The 23643-nt window shown below is 39.0% G+C and overlaps 1 protein-coding gene across 5 annotated transcripts in view; it reads right to left on the reverse strand.

The window, feature by feature from the left end:
* UTRN (utrophin) overlaps positions 1 to 23643 on the reverse strand; it is a 387861-nt gene that overhangs the window by 58157 nt on the left and 306061 nt on the right. For all 5 annotated transcript variants that reach the window (XR_008462314.1, XM_054162750.1, XM_054162746.1 and 2 more), the window contains 5 exons: positions 21941 to 22087; positions 20174 to 20252; positions 14180 to 14240; positions 7274 to 7335; positions 5671 to 5745 (listed from right to left, as the gene is read on the reverse strand). Coding sequence is in view for 4 of the 5 variants with exons in the window: in XM_054162750.1 (XP_054018725.1) it covers positions 5671 to 5745; positions 7274 to 7335; positions 14180 to 14240; positions 20174 to 20252; positions 21941 to 22087 (424 nt within the window). In the remaining variant the exon portion in view is untranslated. The remainder of the gene's footprint in view (positions 1 to 5670; positions 5746 to 7273; positions 7336 to 14179; positions 14241 to 20173; positions 20253 to 21940; positions 22088 to 23643) is intronic.

Raw genomic sequence — 23643 nt, forward strand, 5'->3', positions numbered from 1 at the left:
AGCAGGAGCAACACAACACTAAGCCACTATAAGCAATTCTGTCAAGAATGCAATGATCATTTCCCAAAAGATAAGGTTATGGGCCAAAAATTGGTTGCATACCCAGTCCCTTTTCATGAATATGCAGGATCCTGACATTACTGTAAAATGAGAAAACAGTACCTCTCAGCCCTTTTTCCCCCTCTCTCTTACTGACATTGGTACATTCTATTCCAGCCTCACAGCATCAGACATGCAGGGGCTTTACATTTGTTTCTTTTTCACATTTTTGTTTTAAAAGTCTATCTCTTGGGCCTGCAAATAAATGCCAGCCATTTATTTCTCAAACAGGCAGACTGCTAATTGCAGCAAACCATCTTGGCACTGGTTGTGTATATGCAATGTACTGGAAAAGGTGCATAGGCGTATTTTAAACCTAAACCAACACACAGAGCCTACATTTCATCACAATGCAGCACAGACTATTCTGTGGGGTGGAGGGAGGTGAATGAAGCCAGATGCAAAACTGTAACATGCTATCCAGTTACAAAAATATTGCACTCAGAGGAGATGGCCACTTTTCATGCTTTTCCTTCATGACCTACAGGTGGAAATGGGAAGTAAAAATGATTACAACCAGTTTGGTGTTTCGCATTTTTTCCCTCCAATTCATTTTTGTAAGGTACTTAACAATTGGCTAAAGGCAGGCAAATAGCTTCCTAAACCAGGATCTGCCCTTTTTAAAGGAGTGAAAACTTGGAAAACTTAGCAGTGCAAGAAAGCAGTAGCCTTTGGGTTAAGCTTAACATAATTATCTTTGCACTGAAAACAGCAATTCAACAGTCTCAGGAGTAAACCTGCTAACTTCACATCTTAATCTGCTGGCTTTAAGATCTCATATTCACATTCTTGCCAAAGGACTCCAAAGGGAATTGGAAGATGTACTTTCAGTATTTTCACACTAAAAGGAAACTCTGTGCTTCTGTACTAATGCAAATTAAGCAAAACTTATGCTTTTGGATGACACCATTCATAGAAAATAACCAGAAGAAATTACTTCCGTCTCTGCTTACTTCAGCACTCACCTGGCTGAATGAACTTTATGTACAGACGGTTATCTTGACATGGTAAAGTCTACCCACTAGCAGTGCCCTATTTGGGCTGACTTAAAAAGGGATTGCTGTCTCATTACATTTTCATTTTAGAAAGTTTAAAATAAATTGTGTTTAAAATAAACTCTTTATCTAACCTGAGACTCAGGTGTCATTGCTGGCATGATGCCTACTTTATACAGCTTTCAGTGCATTTTTGCAGTACTGTTCTAGTGCTGTTAACCAACAAATGGACCACAAGGGTCATTTCTCTCCTTTCAGCAGCAAGGAGACTTTCCCAAAGGAAAACTATAAAAAGAAGCAACATCATTCAGCATAGTTTAAGCAGATGTGAGTTACTGACTCAGTAGTAAGTAATGACATGCAGCTGTTAATGGCAAATTTGAAGCTGCTATAACCCCACAGAAAATAGAAAGGCGTTGCTATTGAGCTGATGTACTAGAAAGACCTTGTGAATGATAGCAAATCCTGCAAAAGACTGCATGGCTGAGAGAAATCTACAAAGGTCTCACTGTCAGTGTGGCGTGCCTTAGTATTTGTTCCTTGGTCTTGTGCAGTTCATGCTCCTATCAGCATTCTTAAATTTCACATCACCTAGAGAGGCTCAGTGACAGAATTATGAATATACCTGGTGGGTTTGTTCCCTTTTTCCCTTCCAGTAGTACCCTTTAGTGTCTGGGGCAATATCATTTCTTGAAAATGAGCTACGTTACGCTGCACAAGAATAAAATATTATAGATGAAGCTTGGTACTACATAGCTGCCCAGTACAGCTGAAACACAGGATACTCTCTCGGGCCCCATTCTTCTGCTAGAGTTAGAAAGTATTCTCCGTATGTCTGCCCCACATAATCTCAAACAGAGAAGCTAAGAATTTGTTCTTTCCAGCCTGCAACCTTTCTCAGCTTCCTGCAATACAAATACACATAGGTACATACACATAATAGTTTCAGCAGGAATCTACTTTCCAAAAAGACATGAAATACAACTCTACTTTCCAGCTTCTGAAGAACAGTGGAGGAGTGGAAAGGAACAATTTTCCCAGAACCACGGATTTTTGACACTTAGTGAGACAAGACTGAGAAGAGAGATTTGGCATCAGTAATGCTTTCTGAAGTATAGTTCTAAAATTACATACTCCCAAATCTGCTTGTATGGCACTATTACTGTGTTACCAGTCCTCACTGCAAAGTCAAAAGATCTATCAAGTGCACGTGGGACTATTGCATCCTGCTCTAGCTGTGCCCTTGGAGTTCTAACCAAAAAGACCTTTGCGGTTATACACACACTGAGGCTCTGACAGCAATTTGTCACATTTCAAAGTTTACAACGAGCTCATTTTCTAGTGATTTGTTTTGACATTTTCTTTGCCTTAGCAGATAAGCTTTTCTGAAGCATTCTGTACTCAAACACCTTCGAAAACCATCCACAGCTAAAATCACAGGAAATACAATGGCAGAGTAACATAAGTCAGACCAGAGAATGAGTGGCAGAGGCACAGAAGATGACTCTTTCCCTACCTTAAAACAAAATCATGAACAAAGAAAAGTTAAGTAAAGAATCCTAGATAGGTCTTAACCACTCTCCCCTTCCTTAGAGAAGAGGTTTTAGCACATGCTGTGTTTTGGCTATCTCAGAAGCCATTCAGGGGACAGAATCAGGCCAAGAATCATCACAGTCAAAGTGTATTTGACCTGTTCCCTGGCAAGAAATAATCAACTGAGCAAACAATAACAAAAGGAACAGCACTGATTATATTTTTGAAGGTGGTCTTAAAATTGTGCCAGATCATAATGAACCTTTCCAGAGACAGAAAATTCTTGTACCATTTAGCTTTGTGGAAAATCAGCATTGTCTTTCTTATGACCATACCCTGGTCAAATATGTGCATGTAATAAAGACACAAAGGTATTTTTTTTGGCTGTCACCTCCTCCCATGAGGCTGAGAGATAGATCAAGCAAAGAGCTTCATAAATAACAAGGCAGATTGGATCTGTAGAGATGATAGCTTTATTTCTGGTTCTTTCAAAGTGGAATATTCTCTTCTTACTACTTCCCTCCATCCTCCTTCCATTTCTCTCCTCTGAAACTGGAGGCAATATTAATATTCACTTCAATAGGAAGGCAATTCTGAAATCTGCAAATGAGGAGAGCTAAACCTTGCCATTATTACAGAAATTGATACTTTTTAAAGTAAAAGCAAGAACTGGAAGTATGGTCCTCCTCAAAGCTTATGAAAGTGAACTTCATTCTATACAGGTCACCAGGCAATTTGTATGCCTGTCAGAAATAGGCAGCATGACCAACATGCATCATGTACAATCTGTTTTTTCACCCTTCCCTGGGCAGCAGCATGCAAAAGGTGTATTTTACTTCGCTTTCTAGTTTCTTGCTTCGCTTTTCTTTTTAAGCGGGAAGTTCATAAGGCTCTTTAGTCTTGCTGGGAGAGAACCTTAAGGGGCTATAGTCTCTGTACAAGAGATACAGTCATCTCCAGACTCCAGGCTATGCCAAAGAAATACATTTTCCTTTCAATATCCTCAGGCAATATTTCAAAGCACATGTTCTGGTTTTTCCCCAATTTAAAACTTTGAAACCAAGATCTTCTTGAACCAAGAAAGTTTGTGAGAAGACAGCATGGCATATGAAGAAGTGGCAAGAGACAATCTGTGCTTTTGTGCAGACACACTCCAGCTTTCTAGTAGCTAGCTACCATCTCAGCCGCAGATTCGTTTGATATAATGTATATCTGATACCCAGCCAAGAAGCTGCTGCCAAGATCTGACTGCTGTCTTCTAGGCCAGAAGGAAAACTAACTGCTTGGAGAGTTAAAATAGTCCAGTTTCATTTTTTTTCTCTTTCTTCTCTTTTACCCTATTTTCTTTCTGATTGCTGTGTGTTTTTAAGCAATTTCTATTCCATTTATAGTCCTAGTAATTTTAAAAATTCGTATTTGCATCATCTCTTCCAGGCAATTTTTGCACTCCTTTGTGTACACCACAATCTCCTCAGTTTCATGTTTTAGCTACTTTTCTTCCACACACCCTCTGTTCTCTGCTTTCTCATGAAATCTCACTTTTTTGCCTTTTCAGTTATCTTCCTTGTCTTCATGTTTTGCGTTTCTCTATAACATAAACTATTTCTGCATTACATCAAACTGTTAGTTCAATCTCATTTCTCTAAAGGGAACATTGAGGAATTACAAGCTAGCTCAGCCCCTCCGAGAAAGTACCATCTTTCTTTTTCTCATCCTCATTCTCAAAGACAATGTAGAAATATCAGTGGCAGGATGACTCTAAAAAGTATTCTGTGTTTGCTTTGCACAGGAGACTCCAGCAAGAGCCCAGAACCCCATTGTGGTGCTTCTTTTGTGACTCAGAGAAGTCCGAAGTCTGAAGGCCAGGATAAATTGACTTAATAAAACACTTCTGAGGGTGGAAAACTTTTAATATGGTAGTCCTGCAACTTGCTGCTTAATTAAATCATAACTGGGATACAATATGAAATACTTTTAATAATACCTAGGAAATATAGAACAGAAAATTGGATAAACAAACATGAACCTTGGAAATTAAGCAGTTTAGGCAGCCAAGTCTGTTCAGTCAATACATGTCCTTTTCTGCTAACACAATATATGTGCTTTGCCAAATGCCAGCACAGGTCTGGACAGTACATTCAGTGGTCATTTTTAAATCTGTTGTTATTTCCTACCTAAATTTTAAGATTCTAACCCACATTTCCAAGACACAAATGCATACTAATATTACTAATACTAGTAGGAGGTTTTGTCTTACTTGGGTTTTTTTGTGATTAAAATACCATCCATTATCAACTACACAGATCTCTGTCCTTTCCTGTCACCCTCTGAGTGGTCTGAACTCCATTTTAACTGGAATTCACATGGCAAAATAGGCCTTCTGAAAGGGAGGAATGTTTTAAGTGATATCTAGCAGCAATAAACACCTACAAAAGATGGATTAGAATTCCCTAAAATATAATAAAATACCCAAGTTTATGTCAAAGATCAAGATTTTAGCTGACATCATAGAACAGAATAGATTAGAATAGAATTTAAAAGTTTGGAAAAGACCTTTGAGATCATCAAGTCCAACCTATCATCCAACACTATCTAATCGACTAAACCATGGCACCAAGCACCCCATCCAGTCTCTTCCTAAACACCTCCAGTGATGGTGACTCCACCACCTCCCTGGCCAGCCCATTCCAATGGCCAATCACTCTTTCTATGAAGAACTTCTTCCTAAACCTCCCCTGGTGCAGCTTGTATCAGAAACAGTATGTAATAGTCAAGAGGTCCTATCTTTATTTTCCTATCACTTCTGAAAAGATTTTTAACAGGTATATCATTTCTCTTTATCTGCTGCACCTCTTTTTTCACTAATTCATTTTATTTATTTGCAATAATGACCTACTATTTACAATTCTTCCTGCCATTTTGTTGTCTGACAATATGTCAAGGACATATGTGGTCCCTTGTTAAACACTGGTGTTAGACTTCAGCTGACCCTTTCTTCTGCAAGTACTGTAGCGAAACAATTTGTCTCAAAGGCGAAACTCACAGCACAGTGCTTTCTGCAGTCTTCGGATTTTGATGGCCGTTCGATAGGCAGAGAAGCGCACGTTGTTCAAGTCAGCTGAAACAGAAGAGAAACATGAGCAGCCCTACCAACAGTTTGTAAGTACCCTTTACATACCAATTTTGACACTTTGGAAGAAGTCTGATATGCCTTCTTTTCTTTGTGATGAATTAGAAGTTTTTGTTAGGGGAAATAAAAAAAAAAAGAAAGAGATGTTTGGACGCCAGTCCAATCCATCTGCAGGGAAAGCCTCCTGACTCTTGACAGTCCAGGGCGTTCACAGGCCAGCACAAGGGAAATCCTGATGCTATCTTGACACATACGATAAACACGCAATAGTTTTACACAGGTATTATGCAGCATTAACTATTTTCTGGGCAAGTGCTTAAATGCAGTGTGTTTCTCAAATAATGTATAATTCCATCAGATAACAAACAGGAAACAGCAGCAAAGGCCACAGAGAAAGAATGGCTTCTTAACCTATGATTTCTATGCCATGACTTTGTAAACAGCGCTTTGAAAGAGATGGTCAGGCAGCCATAAACTGTTTCAGAAACTGACAGGAGTAGCAATATTTTCCCTCACTTAACAGTAATGTACCCTCAAACTTCTTAGAAAAAGAGAGATTTCACAGTAAATGTAGATGCAGGCAAGTCATATTGAACTTAAGTGTACCATAATATGGTCCAGCCTTTACTGAAAGCATAGTTCCTCTGATTTACTACAAAAACTAGTTCCCTGTAGATGGGGCATCCTGCTTTAAACATGCAGACACCCTGCATATTGGACAATCCCTTGTGCCTTTAAAAGAAATCCACAATGTAATGCATTACAGCATGTTCAGATTTAGTATTACTGAGAGGCAATACACACCACCTGATCAAGGCAGTAGTTTCATGCAAAGTGTGTCTTGTTCTGGGTTGAGTGTTACCTGATCCACGATGGGTGGTCACCTGCTCCTGGGGGAGGTATTCTGACCTCAGGTGGGTGGCCACCTGAACCCCAATTGGGAGGTAGTGTATCATGTTTATCCCCTCCCCTGTCCTGCCTGTATATAAGGGGGAGGCACTTCCTGCCTCATTCTCTTTCTCTTTTGCCCCCCTACCTGGAGGAGCTGCCTGCTGCTACTATGAGCAGCTAACCACATGGTCTGGCCTATCTCCACACGTTTGGGCCTACATCTAAGAGAATCTACTGCCATCCAGAGAATCCATTTCCATCTGCATCTGGTTCTGTACATACCTGTATCCACCCCTTTCCCTTATATCTCTGTAACCTTCCTTTTACTTAAACACCCTTTTTTTTTTTTTTTTTCAATTACTTGTTAACTTCCAAATTGGTGCAAGGCTGTTCTTTGGTTGTTTTAACCTTTTTTTTTCTCTCCTGCCTGTTTCTACATGGGAAGAAAAGGATAGGGGAGGCAACCTAAATTCTGTTCTGTTGGGCTTTTGGGCTCCAGGAAAGCTTGAGGAGCTACAGCTCTATTGCAGCTCATGGCAACTCTGACAGGGTCAGCATACACACATGCAGCTTTTAATCATGGAATGAGCATCACATAATGGTTTATTTTAGGAAATGTACTCACCTAAGGACTGGAAGAGATCAGTCATCTTAGGATGATCCCAACAGGTTGTCTGAGTCTCATGACTACAAAGGAATGAGGTAATCAAAGTTTCAGGCCACATTCCCAGACACTTCCAAAGAATAAAACCCCAAAGATACTCTGATTTTCTATGTTCAAGTGACAAGAAATGCTTCAGCACTTCAAAAAACAAAATTAGAGAAGTCAACAGCCCACACATATTTAACAATACTTACTAATGCTCACAGAACAGAGTCAATAGGCAGCATTGCTTAACCCACTGCTTAGCACTGCTGTTTCAATTCACCAAGCTTTCAAGCATGCAACCTTCCGCAAGACAGACTTTACTTGTATTTATCAATATTAATAGCTGGAATGATTACACATCAAAAAGTATTTACATGTGAACTAGATTTATAAGAGAATTAATTAGAACAAATTTGTTTAAAAGAACTCAGTATTCTCTTTAAAAATTAATGAAACTTGGTAACTGAAAATACACAGTAAGTCTGTAATTTTTAATCATCTCATTGGACTTCTGAAAAGACTCAAACAAAGCATTTAACCAAGAATAGACAAATGTACACAATCTTCCCTTTACAACTACTGTGGCCATTCTGTCTCAGGTCAGTGACCCTCACACCAAGGAGCAGCTTCTCTTGCAAGTACTCTACTAACTTCAGGAAGAATTACTTGTAGAGTCAGGGGATATTTACTTTGAGTGAAAGTGAACAAGTTGGGCTCATTATTCATCTTGTATGTAGAAGGAAGTGGATAAAAACTTCTCAATATCTACAGCAGCTCAGGTTACAAGTTTTTGTTGTACACAATGAGTAGTGTAAGAAGAGATTTCTGCTAGGATCAAAGTGTGTTGGTCTTCAGGGCAGTAACACAAGTGGTGTGAACATGTTACGTCTTCCCACATGGTTCATTCAGGGTAGAATTAAAAGTGTTTCACTGACTGAGCCACAAGAGAAATAATTTTTCTGGTTACTAACAAAAGACTGAGTTATTCAGAGTAAGAATCTCCTAGGTCTCTTCTATCAAAACTAGTGAAATAAGGAAGAAAATCACAAAGTCTGAAGACCAGCCAGAAATTCATCTGGCTTCTGCTGTAAACAACAACCAGAAATCTTTCAGTAAACACACTAGCAGCAAAAGAAGGGCCAGGGAGAGTCTCCATTTTATGTTAGATGCAGGAGGAAACATGGTGACTAAGGATGAAAGTCTGAGGTGCTTAGTGACACCTTTGCCTCAGTCTTTAGTAGTAAGACCTGTTGAACGCTAGGAATTCAGCTCCCTGAGCTAGAAGACAGAGACTGGGAGCAGAATGATTCCCCCACAATCCATCAAGAGATGGTCAACGACCTGCTGCACTCCAGAGATGTACATGAGTCTACAGGACTAGTTGAAATCCACCAGAGTTCTGAGAGCTCTGTCCATCATTTTTCAGTCATGGTGGAACAGGGAGGTGCCAGCAGACTGGAAATTAGCCAGTGTGACACCCATTTACAAGAATGGCTGGAAGGAGGATCTGGGAAAACTACAGGGCTGTCAGTTTGACTTTAGTGCTAGGGCAGCTGACAGAGCAGAACATCCTGCACGTACCACCATGTAGTACATGCAGGACAACCAGATGATCAGGTACAGCAGTCAGCATGGGTTTATGAAAGGCAGGTCCTGCTTGATGAACCTGATTACCTTCTACAGCATAGTCACCTTCTTAGTTGATGAGGAAAAAGCTGTGGATGTCATTTGTCTGGACTTCAATAAAGTCTTTGACAGTTTCCCACAGCATTTTCCTGGAGAAACTGGCTCCTCATGGCCTGGATGGGCATACACATTGCTGGGTAAAAAACTGGCTGGCTGAGCCCAAAGAGTGATGGTGCATGAAGATAAATCCAGTTGGTAGCTGGTCACAGATGGTATTCCCCAGGGCTCACTACTAGGGCTAGTCCTGTTTAATATCTTTATCAATGATCTGGATGATGGAATTGAGTGCTTCCTCATTAGGTTTCCTGATGACATCAAGCTGGGTGGAAGTATTGTTCTACTTGAGACTAGGGAGGCTCTGCAGAGGGATCTAGAGACTTAACTGATGGGCAAAGACCAATTGTATGCATTTCAATAAGGCTAAATGCCAGGTTCTGCACTTTAGCCACAACAACCCCCGGCAGCACTACAGACCTGGGGAGGAGTGGCTGGAAAGATGCCTAGTAGAGAATGACCTGAGGGTGTTGATTGATAGCTGGCTGAATATGAGCCAGCAGCATGCACAGATGGCCAAGAATGCCAACAGCATCCTGGCCTGTATCAGGAATTGTGTTGCCAGGAGCAGGAAGAGATTGTCACCCTGTACTCAGCACTGGTGAGGCCACATCTTGAGTACTGTGTTCAATTTTGGGCCCCTCACTACAAGAAGGACATTGACGTACTAGAGTATGTCCAAGGAAGGACAATAAAACTGGTGAAGGGTCTAGAGAACAAGTCTTAGGAGGAGCAACTAAGGAAATTTACTATTTTATGAGGATTGGCTAAAGAAACTGGGCTTGTTTAGCACAAAGAAAAGGAGGCTGAGGGGAGACCTTATCACTCACTACAACTACCTGAAAGGATGTAAGGCAAGCAGCAAAATATGCATTCAGTATTGGATTACATGAAAAAAATGTAATTCAAAAAGTCTAAATGCATTTGTGTAAATTACACTAAAACCAGATATTATAACCATAAAATATTAGATTTTTAAAAAACTACCTATTAATGAAATGCTCTAACAGAGTACAGCTGGACTAGATGATCTCCAGAGGCCCCTTCCAACCCCTATTATTCTGTGTTTCTGTGAAATAAATTACTTTCTACATCTACAGGTGTTTCAAGCTGTCCATGGAGTAGTGGGGATAAGAAAAAAATAGAGATAGCTTCATGGTTTTATTTAATAATTTCTTATCATGGACGCCAGACACTGAAACAGTACTCTGCATTATGCTAAATTTGACTCTGCTCCTGTAGTCATTTGCACAAAACATTACCTGAAATCAGGATATTTATTGATCACTAATGAATCAACAGCGCTCAGAACTCTGACTTTTCTGCCCTTGCCAAATTTCAAATGGCATAACAACATCTCCACTTTATAAATGTGTTGTGAAAAGTAACCAGGGTGACTATGGAGTTTGATATTGATCAGTTTAATGATTACACCAAGAAATGCCCTGCATGACATTAAACTCACTGTGACCCTTTTGTTTCTTCTGCACAGTACAAATATCTAATAATTTATAGCACTGAAAGGTACACAGCTGAAGAGCACTTACATTACATCTGAAAGAACAACAGTGAGAAATGCCAGCATTGAGATTTTACAGATTCAGGTTTTCACTGACTGAATTCTACTGTGAGAGGGAAGACTCAGACTACAGAAACAGAAAACCTCTTATCAATTTTCATCAAGGAAAAAAAATAAAATCAAACAGCTGGCAAAAAGAACTAAATAAAATCACACCTACAGAGTCAATACCACTTAACAATTTTTATATACATAGTAAGACAATTCAACAGGAGAAAAGAGATAAGCTAAATCGTGTTCAAGTCAACCAAATATCTGCCGCTAGCCCAGGGCGCACACACCTTGGTAAACCTAGGCTCAATGAATTATAATCTTTCTTCCAGCCAAGCAGAACAGTCACTCCTTTCCAAAAATGACCCAAATCCAGTTTGCCTCTGTCTGAGCTCACAGAAAAGAGGAGTTGGTACACTGTTTTCTTAACCTTTAATATGCTTCTCTTATCCTCAGAAAGGGTGGCCATGCCAATCATAGCAAATAGACTGGGGAGTGAAAAAATAAAGGGCTCCAAAGCCGTCATGGTGTACCGGCACATTAAGGATCTCTTTTGCTGAGACACTGCTCACTGTGTGTGTAAATATAAGTTACCTCTGGCATCCAGAAAAAAACCAGGATAAATGCTGTTCATCTGCAAATACAGAACTCTTGCATCATTTTGACATTTTCCGTAGAGATTCATTGCTACCTAAAGTGTTCCCTCATGCCTTCACAGCAGCAGCTCCCTATTAAACTCCATTCTCGTTGTGCAATAAAACTGCACAGTGTAGTAATTTTTAAAAAATACTTATCTTAACAGAGGTAGAACTACATCATCATCTGCAGCTATGCCACTTCCTGAACATTTTACATTTCTCATTCAAGAACACTCACAAAAAAGCGATCAGAATGAAGGTATGCATTTACAGTTGCTTAAGAGAAGTTTATGGGGTTTTTCTGAATTAAGATTCTGATCTCTATTAGCATTTCTTTCCCCTGCAGAGTTATTGTTTTAAAAAAATACCTCATTGTTCAGCCACTAATCATTGAACCATACTTTTATTGTTCTGCTGTTTTTCTTCCTTATTCCATAAAATGAACAACTTAAACCTTCTCTCTCAACATACAATCTTGCTTAAGACATTAAATATCATATATATCAAATGACAGGAATTATTGAGACACACGACAACTGTTCTTTCTAGTCATATTGTGATTTACATTAAAAGAAACCTCATTCAAGCAGGTTAGTACAAAAAAAAGAAAATTAAGAAAAGTACTGTTTTCCTCTCTTCATTAAACCCCATCTGAAATTAGGGAATAGAGAAGATTTAAGAGAATATTTAAATCTAAGAGTACTTTCCAGCCTGATCATAGCAAAGCAAATGAAGTTCAGAATCAGCTCTTTCCTGCTTTATTTTTCACAGCCCTGTGTTTTATTTAGATGCTGCCACCAACACTGGAATTTACATCAGAAAGCTAAAACAAATGAAGGAAACTGTCAAGGTCATTCTGCTTGTCAGACTGTGGAGCTACTGAAATTCACTATTCCTGCATAAGCTTTTTAAAATAAATATATCCTACATGTAAGTTCTTTTTCAAGACATTGCTTCAGCAGCATGTATCATGTTGAAAGTAGGGAAAGATTACTGGGAAAGTGTTCTTTGTGATGTAGTAGTTAAATCTGTCATTAAAGGCATCCTCAAAATAAACCAGTAGTCTCTACTTCTATAAAGACCTTGACTCTCAGACAACTTGCTCTGCAGTTCTGCTCCTTTATCAAACTTCCTGTGCAAGACCATTAAAGCAGGTTCTGAGAGATGATGGGGGTTTTTTTGCACCCCTGATTGGCTTAATACCCCAGTCTAGCTTCAGGGCAGCTAACACATTACTCTTTGAGTAAGCCCATAGTATCAGTAGGTACCTTGTCATTGAGTTATGTGCACCCAGTGCATACACTGGAAGGATTTTCACAATAAAAAACATCTCTCAAAACCTGAATCTGGCTGAAGTGGGGCAAAGGAGAAGTCCAGAAACTAAAAAAAGAGAAGTATTATGAAGAAAGGATATGCATATTAAATATCCGTGTGAAAAATATTTGCTTAGTCTGTTGAATCTGTTGTGGGAGGACTATCCATCATATCTCTATCCTCCAAGGAGACCAGGTTGCTCATCTAGCCTGGTCTTAAATGTTTCAAGGGATGAATCATCCCCAACTTCTCTGGGCAACCTATTTCAGTGTCTCACCACCCTCACAGTAAAGAACCTCTCCCTAATGTCTAATCTAAACCTACCCTGCTCTGGGTAGTTTTCCTCTTGCACTCTTGTAGTTTGATAGCTCAGTAGTTGTTGGTTTTTTAATTACTGCTATAAGTGTGATCATTTTAATTGCACTGCTGAGTCTAGGCAGTTAGTGTGCCCCCACATCTGCCCTCTGCCCTCTCCTTTTCCACTTGGGGCTGACAGAGGAACCCCTTTTCCAGTGTGTCACAGCTTTCTGTTATCTCCTGCAAAACTTTTCATTAGAGGCACAAATGTTTGTATAGAGAATTCAAGAATCTCATCAGAGTTTCAAAACAACCATCACACCTCAAGAATGATGACAAGAGGTTTGATTGACATAGATTTACCATCGCCTGCTTTTCAAAGCTCTCAAGAACTCATGAATTGTTTGAAGCACAAAATGTGGCTCTCAGATTTCTGACAGAGAAATAGGCAATACAAAGTCCTCACTGATGTGCTTTCAGAATGAATTATCTGCAGGTCCAATTCACAGTCATCACACAGACTTAAAAACTCTACCTCCTTTCCCAAACTCAAACCAGTAATGTTTTAGTACATATTTCTTTCAGCCTAACATGAACTGCTCTGGGTCTGGCTTTTGATACACTGTACTTTCTCAAAGTTTTTTATCTCTCTGCTAAAAATCTATCCTTTCAAAGCTGAAATCTCTGCCTATAAAAAGCATTGGCAAATAACACATAAATGCTGATGCAATGAGAAAGTGACCATTCCTCTTGGCAACCAAGGTATTGGTACAATTTTATCAATATTTACATTAATGTTAAACTTACTATAACATCAATCACTATAAAACCTTTCATAAAGTAGAGAAAATGACAGGATAGTCAACACGTATCTATTTTGAAGGACTTCTGCGCTAGATGATGAAATGGCTCTGCAGATAGATACTGCTCACCACCTGTTCTGCTATAGGTTATAAACTTTGCATTTTAAAATAAATTATTTATACTGCCTTTTTCTCTTTACAGCTTATACTCTGGATGAGCCACACACAAGAACAAGCTTAGTTTGAATACCAGTATTGTATTACACTGGAGCATCTTTGCCATCTCCTATCTGTTTGAATGGAATTTTTGCTTAGGGTTTTTTCCTTTAGTTCTTTTTACACATTTCTAAATTATACAGTATGCAAAGCAATAAACATGAAAATATATAGATATGCAGCATAAAAATATGCAGAGAAATACTGATGACTGTTCCAGTCACTGCTTAGTACCTATGCTTTTCTGCCTGCTTATGGTGATAGCAGTTATGCTTAAGGAAAAAATTAAACAAAGCAAACTTACTTGATATAATAGGGCACTTTGTTATGTGAAACAGATCTTTGCCACGGAAACTGTACTGAGGCTGAGGAAATAAAGAGAAGGCAATTATTGGAAAGCATTTGTCAATAATAATTATCATAATCCAACTATATTTCATTTATTTTACAATCAAAATGGTTACAATAAATTAAATGGGAACAATTCAAACTTCCCAGACAACTTTCAGTAATTAGAAAATCAGCTGGAGAAAAGAATGGCAATCTATCAGGATGATTCAAAGCATCTCTTTGGTGCTAAAATGGAAACAAAACAAATGTGGTGATTCAACTGCAGCAAAGGATAATAAATTCTGACCACGCTAACCATACTGGGAGAATGGAGACACTGGTTTTCCTATTTCTGCAGAATTATTATCAGTTTAAGCTTTGAGAATAAATGCTTCTGTTACAATTACAACTCTGCAATAGTAAAACAGAAATATCAATCTTAGCTTCTGTTTGGGACTCAAACAGAATGAACTTAGTATTACTCTGTATGACCAACAGAAAAGGGATTAAAAGGCATCTTTGCACTCCTTGACGAACAGCAGTAATCCTTGCAGAATTTATGCAAGCCTGATACATCAATAGATATCATCATCTGATATATCAAGAAGCCTTCTGCATACTGAGCTGCAAAAGGCATGAAATCATACATAACACTATAACTCTGCTTATCTGAAGATTTAAACCTCAAAGGCAAAAAAGCATTCAGGGCCAACAGGACTCCTGTTGCACAACTTAAAATTAGCTGTTTACTGAAGAAACGCATATATAGACATATATAATGTCCGACTGCAAATTACCAGACTCATGCCCAGTTAATTAGGGTTGAATCCCAGAAGAAACTCACTTTACTAAGGTTCACTGTAGAAGCAGACATTGAAAGAACAGGTAGGAATAACTGATCACCACAACAGCTGAATTTATACTGTATACACATTCCAACACTTCCATGACAGTGCCTGCTCTTAGGTGCTAACACTCCTGTTAAAAAACTTGGTAGAATGAGATACACCTTTGGTCCACATTTTTTCTCAAGAAATGAAACTCTGAATTAATGTACTTATATCCAGGCCCACTTTAGAGATCATATCCCTTCAGAAAAAAAAATTAATAATTAATTAACTCTCTCCTCTTCCCCTAAAGCTTCTCAAGACTGCAGCAAAGACTTATCAGCTGTCTCAGCCTCATAGGCTGCTGCTGTTTCTGCAGAGAGAGACAGGTCTCACTTTGCTCAAAATCAGCTGTTCCACAAGAGTTTTAACATCTGTGATCTCTTCCTGGACCACACAAAATTCCATTATTTATGATTTAAGAAACATTCATGTACTGAAAGACAGATTAACTTGGAATAACATTTGGGAAACTACAAGAACCAAGTAAACCACATTATTCACTGGAAAAAATACAGAAAATTTGGTATCGCTATTTAAAAACAAGAAAGTGACATTTGCAATAAAGAGGTCAGTAAACCTGCTGCTAAAAAATCTACATAGTAAAGGTTGAATATTCAAATAGTTAACTAAAAAAAATAATTCTCATGCATTCATAACTGAAAAAAGGGAAAAAATAATTATACAAACCAGAATAGAATAGAATAGAATAGAATAAACCAGGTTGGAAGAGACCTTCGAGATCATGTCCAACCTATCATCCAACACTACCCAATCAACTAAACCATGCAACCAAGCATCCTGTCAAGCCTCGCCCTGAACACCCCCAGCGACAGCAACCCCACCACCTCCTCAGGCAGCCCATTCCAGTGGGCAATCACTCTCTCTGTGTAAAACTTCCTCCTAACCTCCAGCCTAAACCTCCCCTGACACAGCCTGAGACTGTGTCCTCTTGTTCTGGTACTGGTTGCCTGGGAGAAGAGACCAACCTCCGCCTCACTACAACCCCCCTTCAGGTAGTTGTAGAGAGCAATAAGGTCACCCCTGAGTCTCCTCCTCTCCAGGCTAAGCAACCCCAGCTCCCTCAATCTCTCCTCATAGGGCTTGTGCTCCAAGCCCCTCACCAACCTTGTTGCCCTTTTCTGGACACGCTCCAGCAAGTCAACATCCTTCCTAAACTTTAGTGTTACCATTTGGCACCTATGTTGGATCCAATATTACTATCCTAATTATGTCAGCTAACTAAGAAGGAAAATCTGGCCACAGTTTGCTTAGGTATGATTTATGTGCTAGGACAGACTATAGATATTCTGCACTGACACAGATATGGACTAAGCAACAAAAATAAATTCAATTGTTAATTATTACAGACAAACTAATACCCTTATTTTCTTGGGAACAACCTTCTAAAAACTCTGCCAGGTCTCTGCTGCATGAAACTAGAAAATGAAATTCATGCTCTTTTTAAAAAAAACCCAACATTTTCTCAATGAAAACTGAACAGAGTATTTATTGATTCTGGCAATCACTAGCTGGCCTGCAGGTATTAATAAAGCTGGACACCACTCAGAGCTGCTTTGAACAAGCCACTGACTAGTTGTTAGGGAACATATGCAGTCAGTGCTCTACAGATGCTCATGGATTCTTCTAAGAAAGCATACAGGAAACACATCAAGTAGTAGACAGTGGGCCTTAGAAAAATCAATGACTTACAGATAAAACAAGTTAATTGTTTCTAAATGCAGGAGACAGCAAAACAATCTTTTCGCAAAGAATAACAGATTAAAAAGGATTCTTCATCTTTATCTGTATTATCTGTGTAACATTTACTGATCTACTGATCAGTACTAATTTGCAAGTAGCTTACTTTCCACTTCATAAGCACTGAATAAAGAGCAATCAAATTCTGCTTACCACTGATGGGAGGGGAAAAACAGGTCTGCAAAGAGAGGGATCACATATTGTACTGGCCTACTAACACTGCCTTACTTCAGCCTCCTATTGCAAAACATATTAGGAATGCAAAATGTCATACTGTCTCAAAAATATTCTGAAGCATTTAGCAATGATCTGGACAAATACATGTAATTGGTGTTCCAAAAACTACAACAGCAGGTATTAAATGCTGCACTGTGCCCTTCTCCTTTTTTAAAGTGGAGAAATGTTACTAACAGCTGCAGAGATTAAATCACTGCATTTATAGATAGCTGGATCCAGGGTGGTAGGTAATCTCATCTAGGTTCCCTTTCCCATGAAAGGTTGGATCAGACATTTCTTTGAAGTCCCTTCAAACCTAGACTACTCTATGATTGTATGAATTTGATGTACAGGTAGAAATAATTGTTTTGCTTGCACAAATTACTGATGAAATGACATCTGGGAGCTAGTCAGTTGACAATGGTGTAATGGCAAGCTATGGTCTCTTGTTACAATTTGGAGGAAAAGTAACAGGTAGGTGAGGTAAATTTAAAATAGCCACTGTCAAATGAAAACAGATGAAAACCTCCCCTCTAATACTGGAGTGCAGCTGTGGAGAGAAAGATTTGCAGGAGACATATATATCATAATCTCAGTTTTAGGAGTTTGCGATTATTTCCTTCAAGACTACTGCTCTACTTGTTCCTCACAGTTAAAAGTCATTTTAGGATCTAAGAAGGTTTGAAAAATTGGATTTAGAATATGCACTATTTCAACCTGTCAGGACAAACTCTTCATTTTTCCAGATTCAATCATTTTTTAATTACTTTCCTTTTGAAGTTACTGTCTCTGACTTTCATTTAATAGACCTTATATAAAGTTGTAGGTATAAAGTTCTGTAAATCTGTCCAGCTCAAGCTTTTAAAAGAGTTTCAGTGTTAGGGGGTTTTTTTGGTTTGTTTTGGTTGGTTGGTTGGTTTGGTTTGGTTTGGTTTTTAAATAAGTTTTTTTTGCCCAGGGAAGAAGGTTCTTTAACAATTAGTTTAAATGGATAACTGCATACTATTTAGTTTTTCAGAACTGGTACTTGGCTACAGCTGTTTGTGGTATCTACCAACACGCTTTCTGGAAACTTTCCCTTCTTGTCTTTTGTATATAATGTAAATCAAGTGCTCCAAATAAGCCTGTAGAAGATGCCCTAAGCAAGGGTGAGGCATGCTGATGACACAGTGCAGTCTCTGTGGACTGAAGAAGGCCTACAAGAAAGCTGGGAAGGAATTGTTTACAAAGACATGTAGCAATGGACAGGGAGTGATGGTTCTAAACTAGTGAAGGGTAGATTTAGACTGGACATTAGGAAGAAGTTCTTTACTATGAGAATGGTGGCACACTGGCACAGGTGGCCCAGGGAGGAGGTAGAGGCCACATCCCTGGAGACATTCAAGGTCAGATGTGATGGGGCTCTAAACAACCTCATCTAGTAGGGGATGTTCTTATTTATTGCAGGGTGGTTGGATTAGATGACCTTTAGAGGTCCCTTCCAACTCAGCACATTCTACAATTCTATGGATGTTTTGTCCAATTACCAAGCTAGTTCTCCATTCAGTCTTGTGAAGGCAATTATTTGTTATGGCATACTATAACCAAAATCAAGGAAATGATGCAGCTTAAGGCAAACTAATCTGCCACCCTTGCCTGGCAGGCTTCCTTGTTTTATATGTGGACTTCTTCAAAGATTCTCCCCCACCCCCCCCCAACCCCAGATCACTCATCTGAACATTTGCACTGGTCCAGCAAAAAGCCTTAAAAATGACACAGGAGTAAAGTAAACTTCTCAGACCAGCTAGTGTAGGAAAATCTGCATCTTCTCTGTTTTGCTTCCTAGTCTGCTTTAATTACACAAACTAGCCTTATTCCTCTCCCAAACAGTACATCTTGTGCTTTCCAACAATGCCAAAGCTACCACTCTGTTTATATTCTTTTTAGAAAATTATTATATAGATGTACTGTCAGGGTCAAGGTTACAAGACTGAGATTGGAAGGGCTACAAAACCGCTGTGGTAACACTGTATAATACTTATAAATGGTTTTACAGAAGCCCAACCATACAAAATCCCCCACCCAAACACAAAAATCAAACCCAACAAACTTCAAAAAATACCCCCCAAAAAATCATACTTTGAAAGCAGCTTGCTTGCTCTGTTAATGTAAAACAAAAAAAGGACAAAGTGGCTCCAGGAATTGTTATTTTGCATAACAGCTGTAATATTTAAATATACTGCATCTTGTTTAACATGAAGCTTACTGCAAAACTAGTTGTTAGTTTAAAGAACGAACACACTTGTCACAGAACTGAAGAAGAAATCAAGGCTTGTTTTAAATTGTACTAGCTGTTTAACTGGACAGGGACATAGAGCACTTGAGAACCTGCTGCTCATTTTAGTGTTAACGTCTCAACTCTTGCAATAATTTCACCGTCATTATTGAAACCTTCAGTTAAAGAACAGAGAGCCAATTGAACTAACACTTTGTATCATGAGCTGTGGTGATGGCAGATAGGCTAGAATGTCAGCAAATCAGCATGGATCTTGTTATCACAACTTATGTCTGTAACACCTTATCTGTCTCAGCATATAGAAGACTGTAGGCTTACATCTCTCAAAATTTCCATGAATAGAAGATATAGGAATAGGTCTCAACAGAAAGCCATGCAGGTTTGCTTTCCCCACCTCCTTTATTTGAAGTTCAGGAATGTATGACATGATGTCTTTAATAAAAAAAAAACTAAAAACCCAAGCAGCTCTTCCTATGTGTTATCCCAGAGAGCACAGAAGTAAAAGGAAACTGAGAAAAGAGGTAGCAGGGAATGGGAAGCAGCAGTTATAAACACAAAGAGTCTGGAACAGCAACAGGTCAGACCTTGCAGCAAAGAGAGGACAAAAATTAAAGCAACCAGCAGGGCAACCATAACTTGGCAAGTTATTGCAGTGATTCCCAAAGGAAGAATGACAGTGAGAATCTCAGTGGAGTTATGAAGATGAGGGAGATAGATAACAACATGGAAGAGGAATTTCCTGAAACTCAAGCCATAGGGAAGCCTGGAATAAAGAGCAGTCACTGTTTCAACAAGCTGTTGTATCTCATATGCATATATTAAAACTTACTGGAGAGAAAGTGCTGTGATGCAGGCCCAAAATCTCGGTGTGCCTCCTGTAACTGTTTAAGGCGATCCTCTACGGACACCTACACATAAACAAGATTTATATTGCATTTATCTTGTAACACCAGGGCCATGATAATAAAAACACTTGCTTGCATTCATTTTTAGTTATATAAATTAGTCTGTGTCATAACACTTATTTGTCATCCAGATACCCAAGGCTACTGTTTTTTCTTTAATATTCTTGATGAAAGTCATGCTCATATCTTGCAGTGTTCTCCTGTGTGTCCTGCAGATCAATAATAAACAATAGCTGTTTCACAACAACTATAGCCAACCACTGATGTTTCCAACCTCCTCCCAACCCTTCTGTTGTTCCCTAGTCAGCAGGTCTCACTTTGACTGTATTGATCTCACAGCTGCTTTTCTATCAGAGAACAATTTTGGAAAATATCACTGGTTGACATGACTCTCCTATGGTTTGTTAACTGAAACTACATAGGCACAACCAGCAGCACTTTAGCTGCTTGGTTGAGAGGGTATACAAACACACACACACACCCCCGGCAAACTACAACAGAAAAGCCCAACCCCAAACCAAGCAACGAACAAACAAAACCCAAACAATCACTACCAAATTACATTAGGAAAGGGAAGGACTGATGTAATTTTCTTCTCACAAATGGCTAGACCAGGTTTTGAAAATTCAGTTCCACTACCCCCAGCTAGAGAGGCAACAGTTCCTCTGATTCTTCCCCAAGTCTTTCAAACACGTACTATAATTCTTAAAAGCCAGTCAAAGAAATAGCCATTGACTCACAGCAAATATTTCCTACTAAAGAGTGAGAAAGTGCAAAAAATTATAAACAAACTTTATCTGATGTAAGAAACTTCATTAAACTATTCACTGTGAAACTATCCATGAGTTTAAACTGTAATCAGGCAAGCTGATTTACCTTTCTCAGACCATTTAAGCACAATAACCTTAAGCAAGCAATATGAATCTCTCTCCTGTTTCATAAATCTAAATGTGCTATTGCTCACATCTTATTACAGTTCTACGAATACTTAAGTCACTTCAAGTGAAATTCCACGCAGAAAACTGCACATTCAAAATCAAAATAAAACAGCTTTCACAGGAGTTGGAAACACAACAGAAATGTGCATACTGGTTTTCAGTGACAACTACTTACGCAGTAAGCATACTGCTGTAAGACACACAAAAAAAGTATGCAGCAATAGTTCCCACTAGTCTCCAGAGGTTAATGTGGTCTCCTGAGTGAGTAAATTGCAGACACAGCTTGGAAGAAAAAAACTTTAAGAATAGAATAGAATAAACCAGGTTGGAAGAGATCTTCAAGATCATCGTGTCCAACCCATCATCCAACACCACCTAATCAACTAAACCATGCAACCAAGCATCCTGTCAAGCCTCGCCCTGAACACCCCCAGTGACGGCGATCCCACCACCTCCTCGGGCAGCCCATTCCAGTGGGCAATCACTCTCTCTGTGTAAAACTTCCTCCTAACCTCCAGCCTAAACCTCCCCTGGTGCAGCCTGAGACTATATCCTCTTGTTCTGGTACTGGTTGCCTGGGAGAAGAGACTTTTTAGGTCACAGAAGGAGAGACAGCTCCTTCTGCTGCTTTGGTACCACTAAAGTAACATCTTAAATTAAGAAATAACGAACAAATCATAATAATACATCTTTTGAGAACAAAAGAAATTATGAAGCACCCTTCTCCCCTACTGCATACGTTCAAAAGAATACCTGTAAAAGTTTCCACCGCATGTTAAGATCATCCAGTTGACGAGACATCTTTAATGACGGATAAAGGTCAAGTGGAGAAAGTTGACTTGACAAATCATTCACTGCTTTAACTTTCAAGTTGATAGGAGCAATTTCTTCTCTAAAAGCCTAAAAAAGTAAGAAGCATACATTTATGTTCAATGGAGACCTGAGTCACACAGAAGCCTCTGTAAACTCAACGCACTGCTGACTTGCCCAACATGGCAGCTTATGCTAAACAACTGTACGCAGCTCACTTCTCCTGCAAAGGAAGTTTACACTCTTCAAACCTGTGCCCTTAAAGCACCTTAAGTAAGATTTTTATTGGTACCATATGGCGATAGAGCTTTTTCTTTCAAAAAACAAATTTGCAATGCTCTATCAGGAGCTTTAGCAGCATACAGCCTGTCAAGTGCCCTTAAGAAAAACAAATGCTTTCAGTAACTACAGTTTTCCAATATTAAGCAACTGACAAAAATTCAATTTAAAAACTATTATTGAATTAGAAATGCATGAAGGGATGCATTTGTAAGAAAAAGTGTAACATTTTACCTGACTAGAACTGGAGAGTAAAACTATTACAAAGAACAAAAAGAAGGAAAAAGGTTTATTGAATCAAATGGAACTAAAGATGGTATTAAGACAAAACTGGCGCAAGTTTTAGTTACAGTTGAAAAGATGCATCAAATGTCTTGCTTGCTGTGAGCAGTTAATTGTTCAATCCTAAAACCCGCTTGACTAAACAAGATGAAACAAGCCAAAAAAACACAACTGCAAAGAAAAAGATTCTTCTATGGACAATTCAATTATTTGCCTCCCTTCAAAATCTCTCTCATTAGGCCCAGGAACAGAGGAACCTACTGGCAAAAAACCAAAGCGTTTAGCCTCTGGAGAGCCAGCAGGCTTCTATTACTTCAGCAGATGTTTCAGTTTTTTTTCACAACAATGAAAATCTAAAAAAAAATTTGTCTTTACTGAAAAAGCCATCAGGATATGAAAAATTATTTCTTAACATGAGAACAAAGAGTTATTCAGATCAACATCTCATTGCTTGCCTTAGTATCTAAATCAAAATATAAAAAGGGAAGAAGTAGAATCAACATCACTCTGGATATAAATCAGCTTTGACTGCCTTTATTTTAAAGATCTCCATTCCATTAAACCTGAAAGTAACAATAAAATATGGAGAATGAGGATGCTCACATTGACATATGTGGAATAATGCAACTCTGTGTTAGTTTCATGAACCCACAGGCTGTGTGTATACAGAGTATTTGCACAAAACTGGCTGTGGCCAATGACCTTTCAGTCTTCTAACACCAGTGTCCTATGCTGAAGGCACTGATGGTCAGACACATGACACCAGCATCCCCTAATGTTTTGCCATATTATTCTTGAACTTAAAACCTGAACTGTGTTTGTCAGACAAGCGTGGTAGTAACTGCTGAATTCACCTGAAACAGCAATTTTCTCTACCTACACATGCACATTCACAGGGTCTCCTGGAATCAGTGCTATTCAAGCACTTTCAGTCAGCCTTCCTGAAGAACATTAGCTGTTAGAAGGTATTCCTTCTTTGGGAAACTCTGTGTTACTGGATCATCACCCAAGCCATGCAGCTTAAGCAGGGGATGACTACTGCCCATCATGAACAGCCATGCCTTGGGGTGCTGGGCACTGCTTGG

The sequence above is a fragment of the Dryobates pubescens genome, chromosome 6, assembly GCF_014839835.1.
Source record: "Dryobates pubescens isolate bDryPub1 chromosome 6, bDryPub1.pri, whole genome shotgun sequence".
In the NCBI taxonomy this organism is placed as follows: Eukaryota; Metazoa; Chordata; class Aves; order Piciformes; family Picidae; genus Dryobates; species Dryobates pubescens.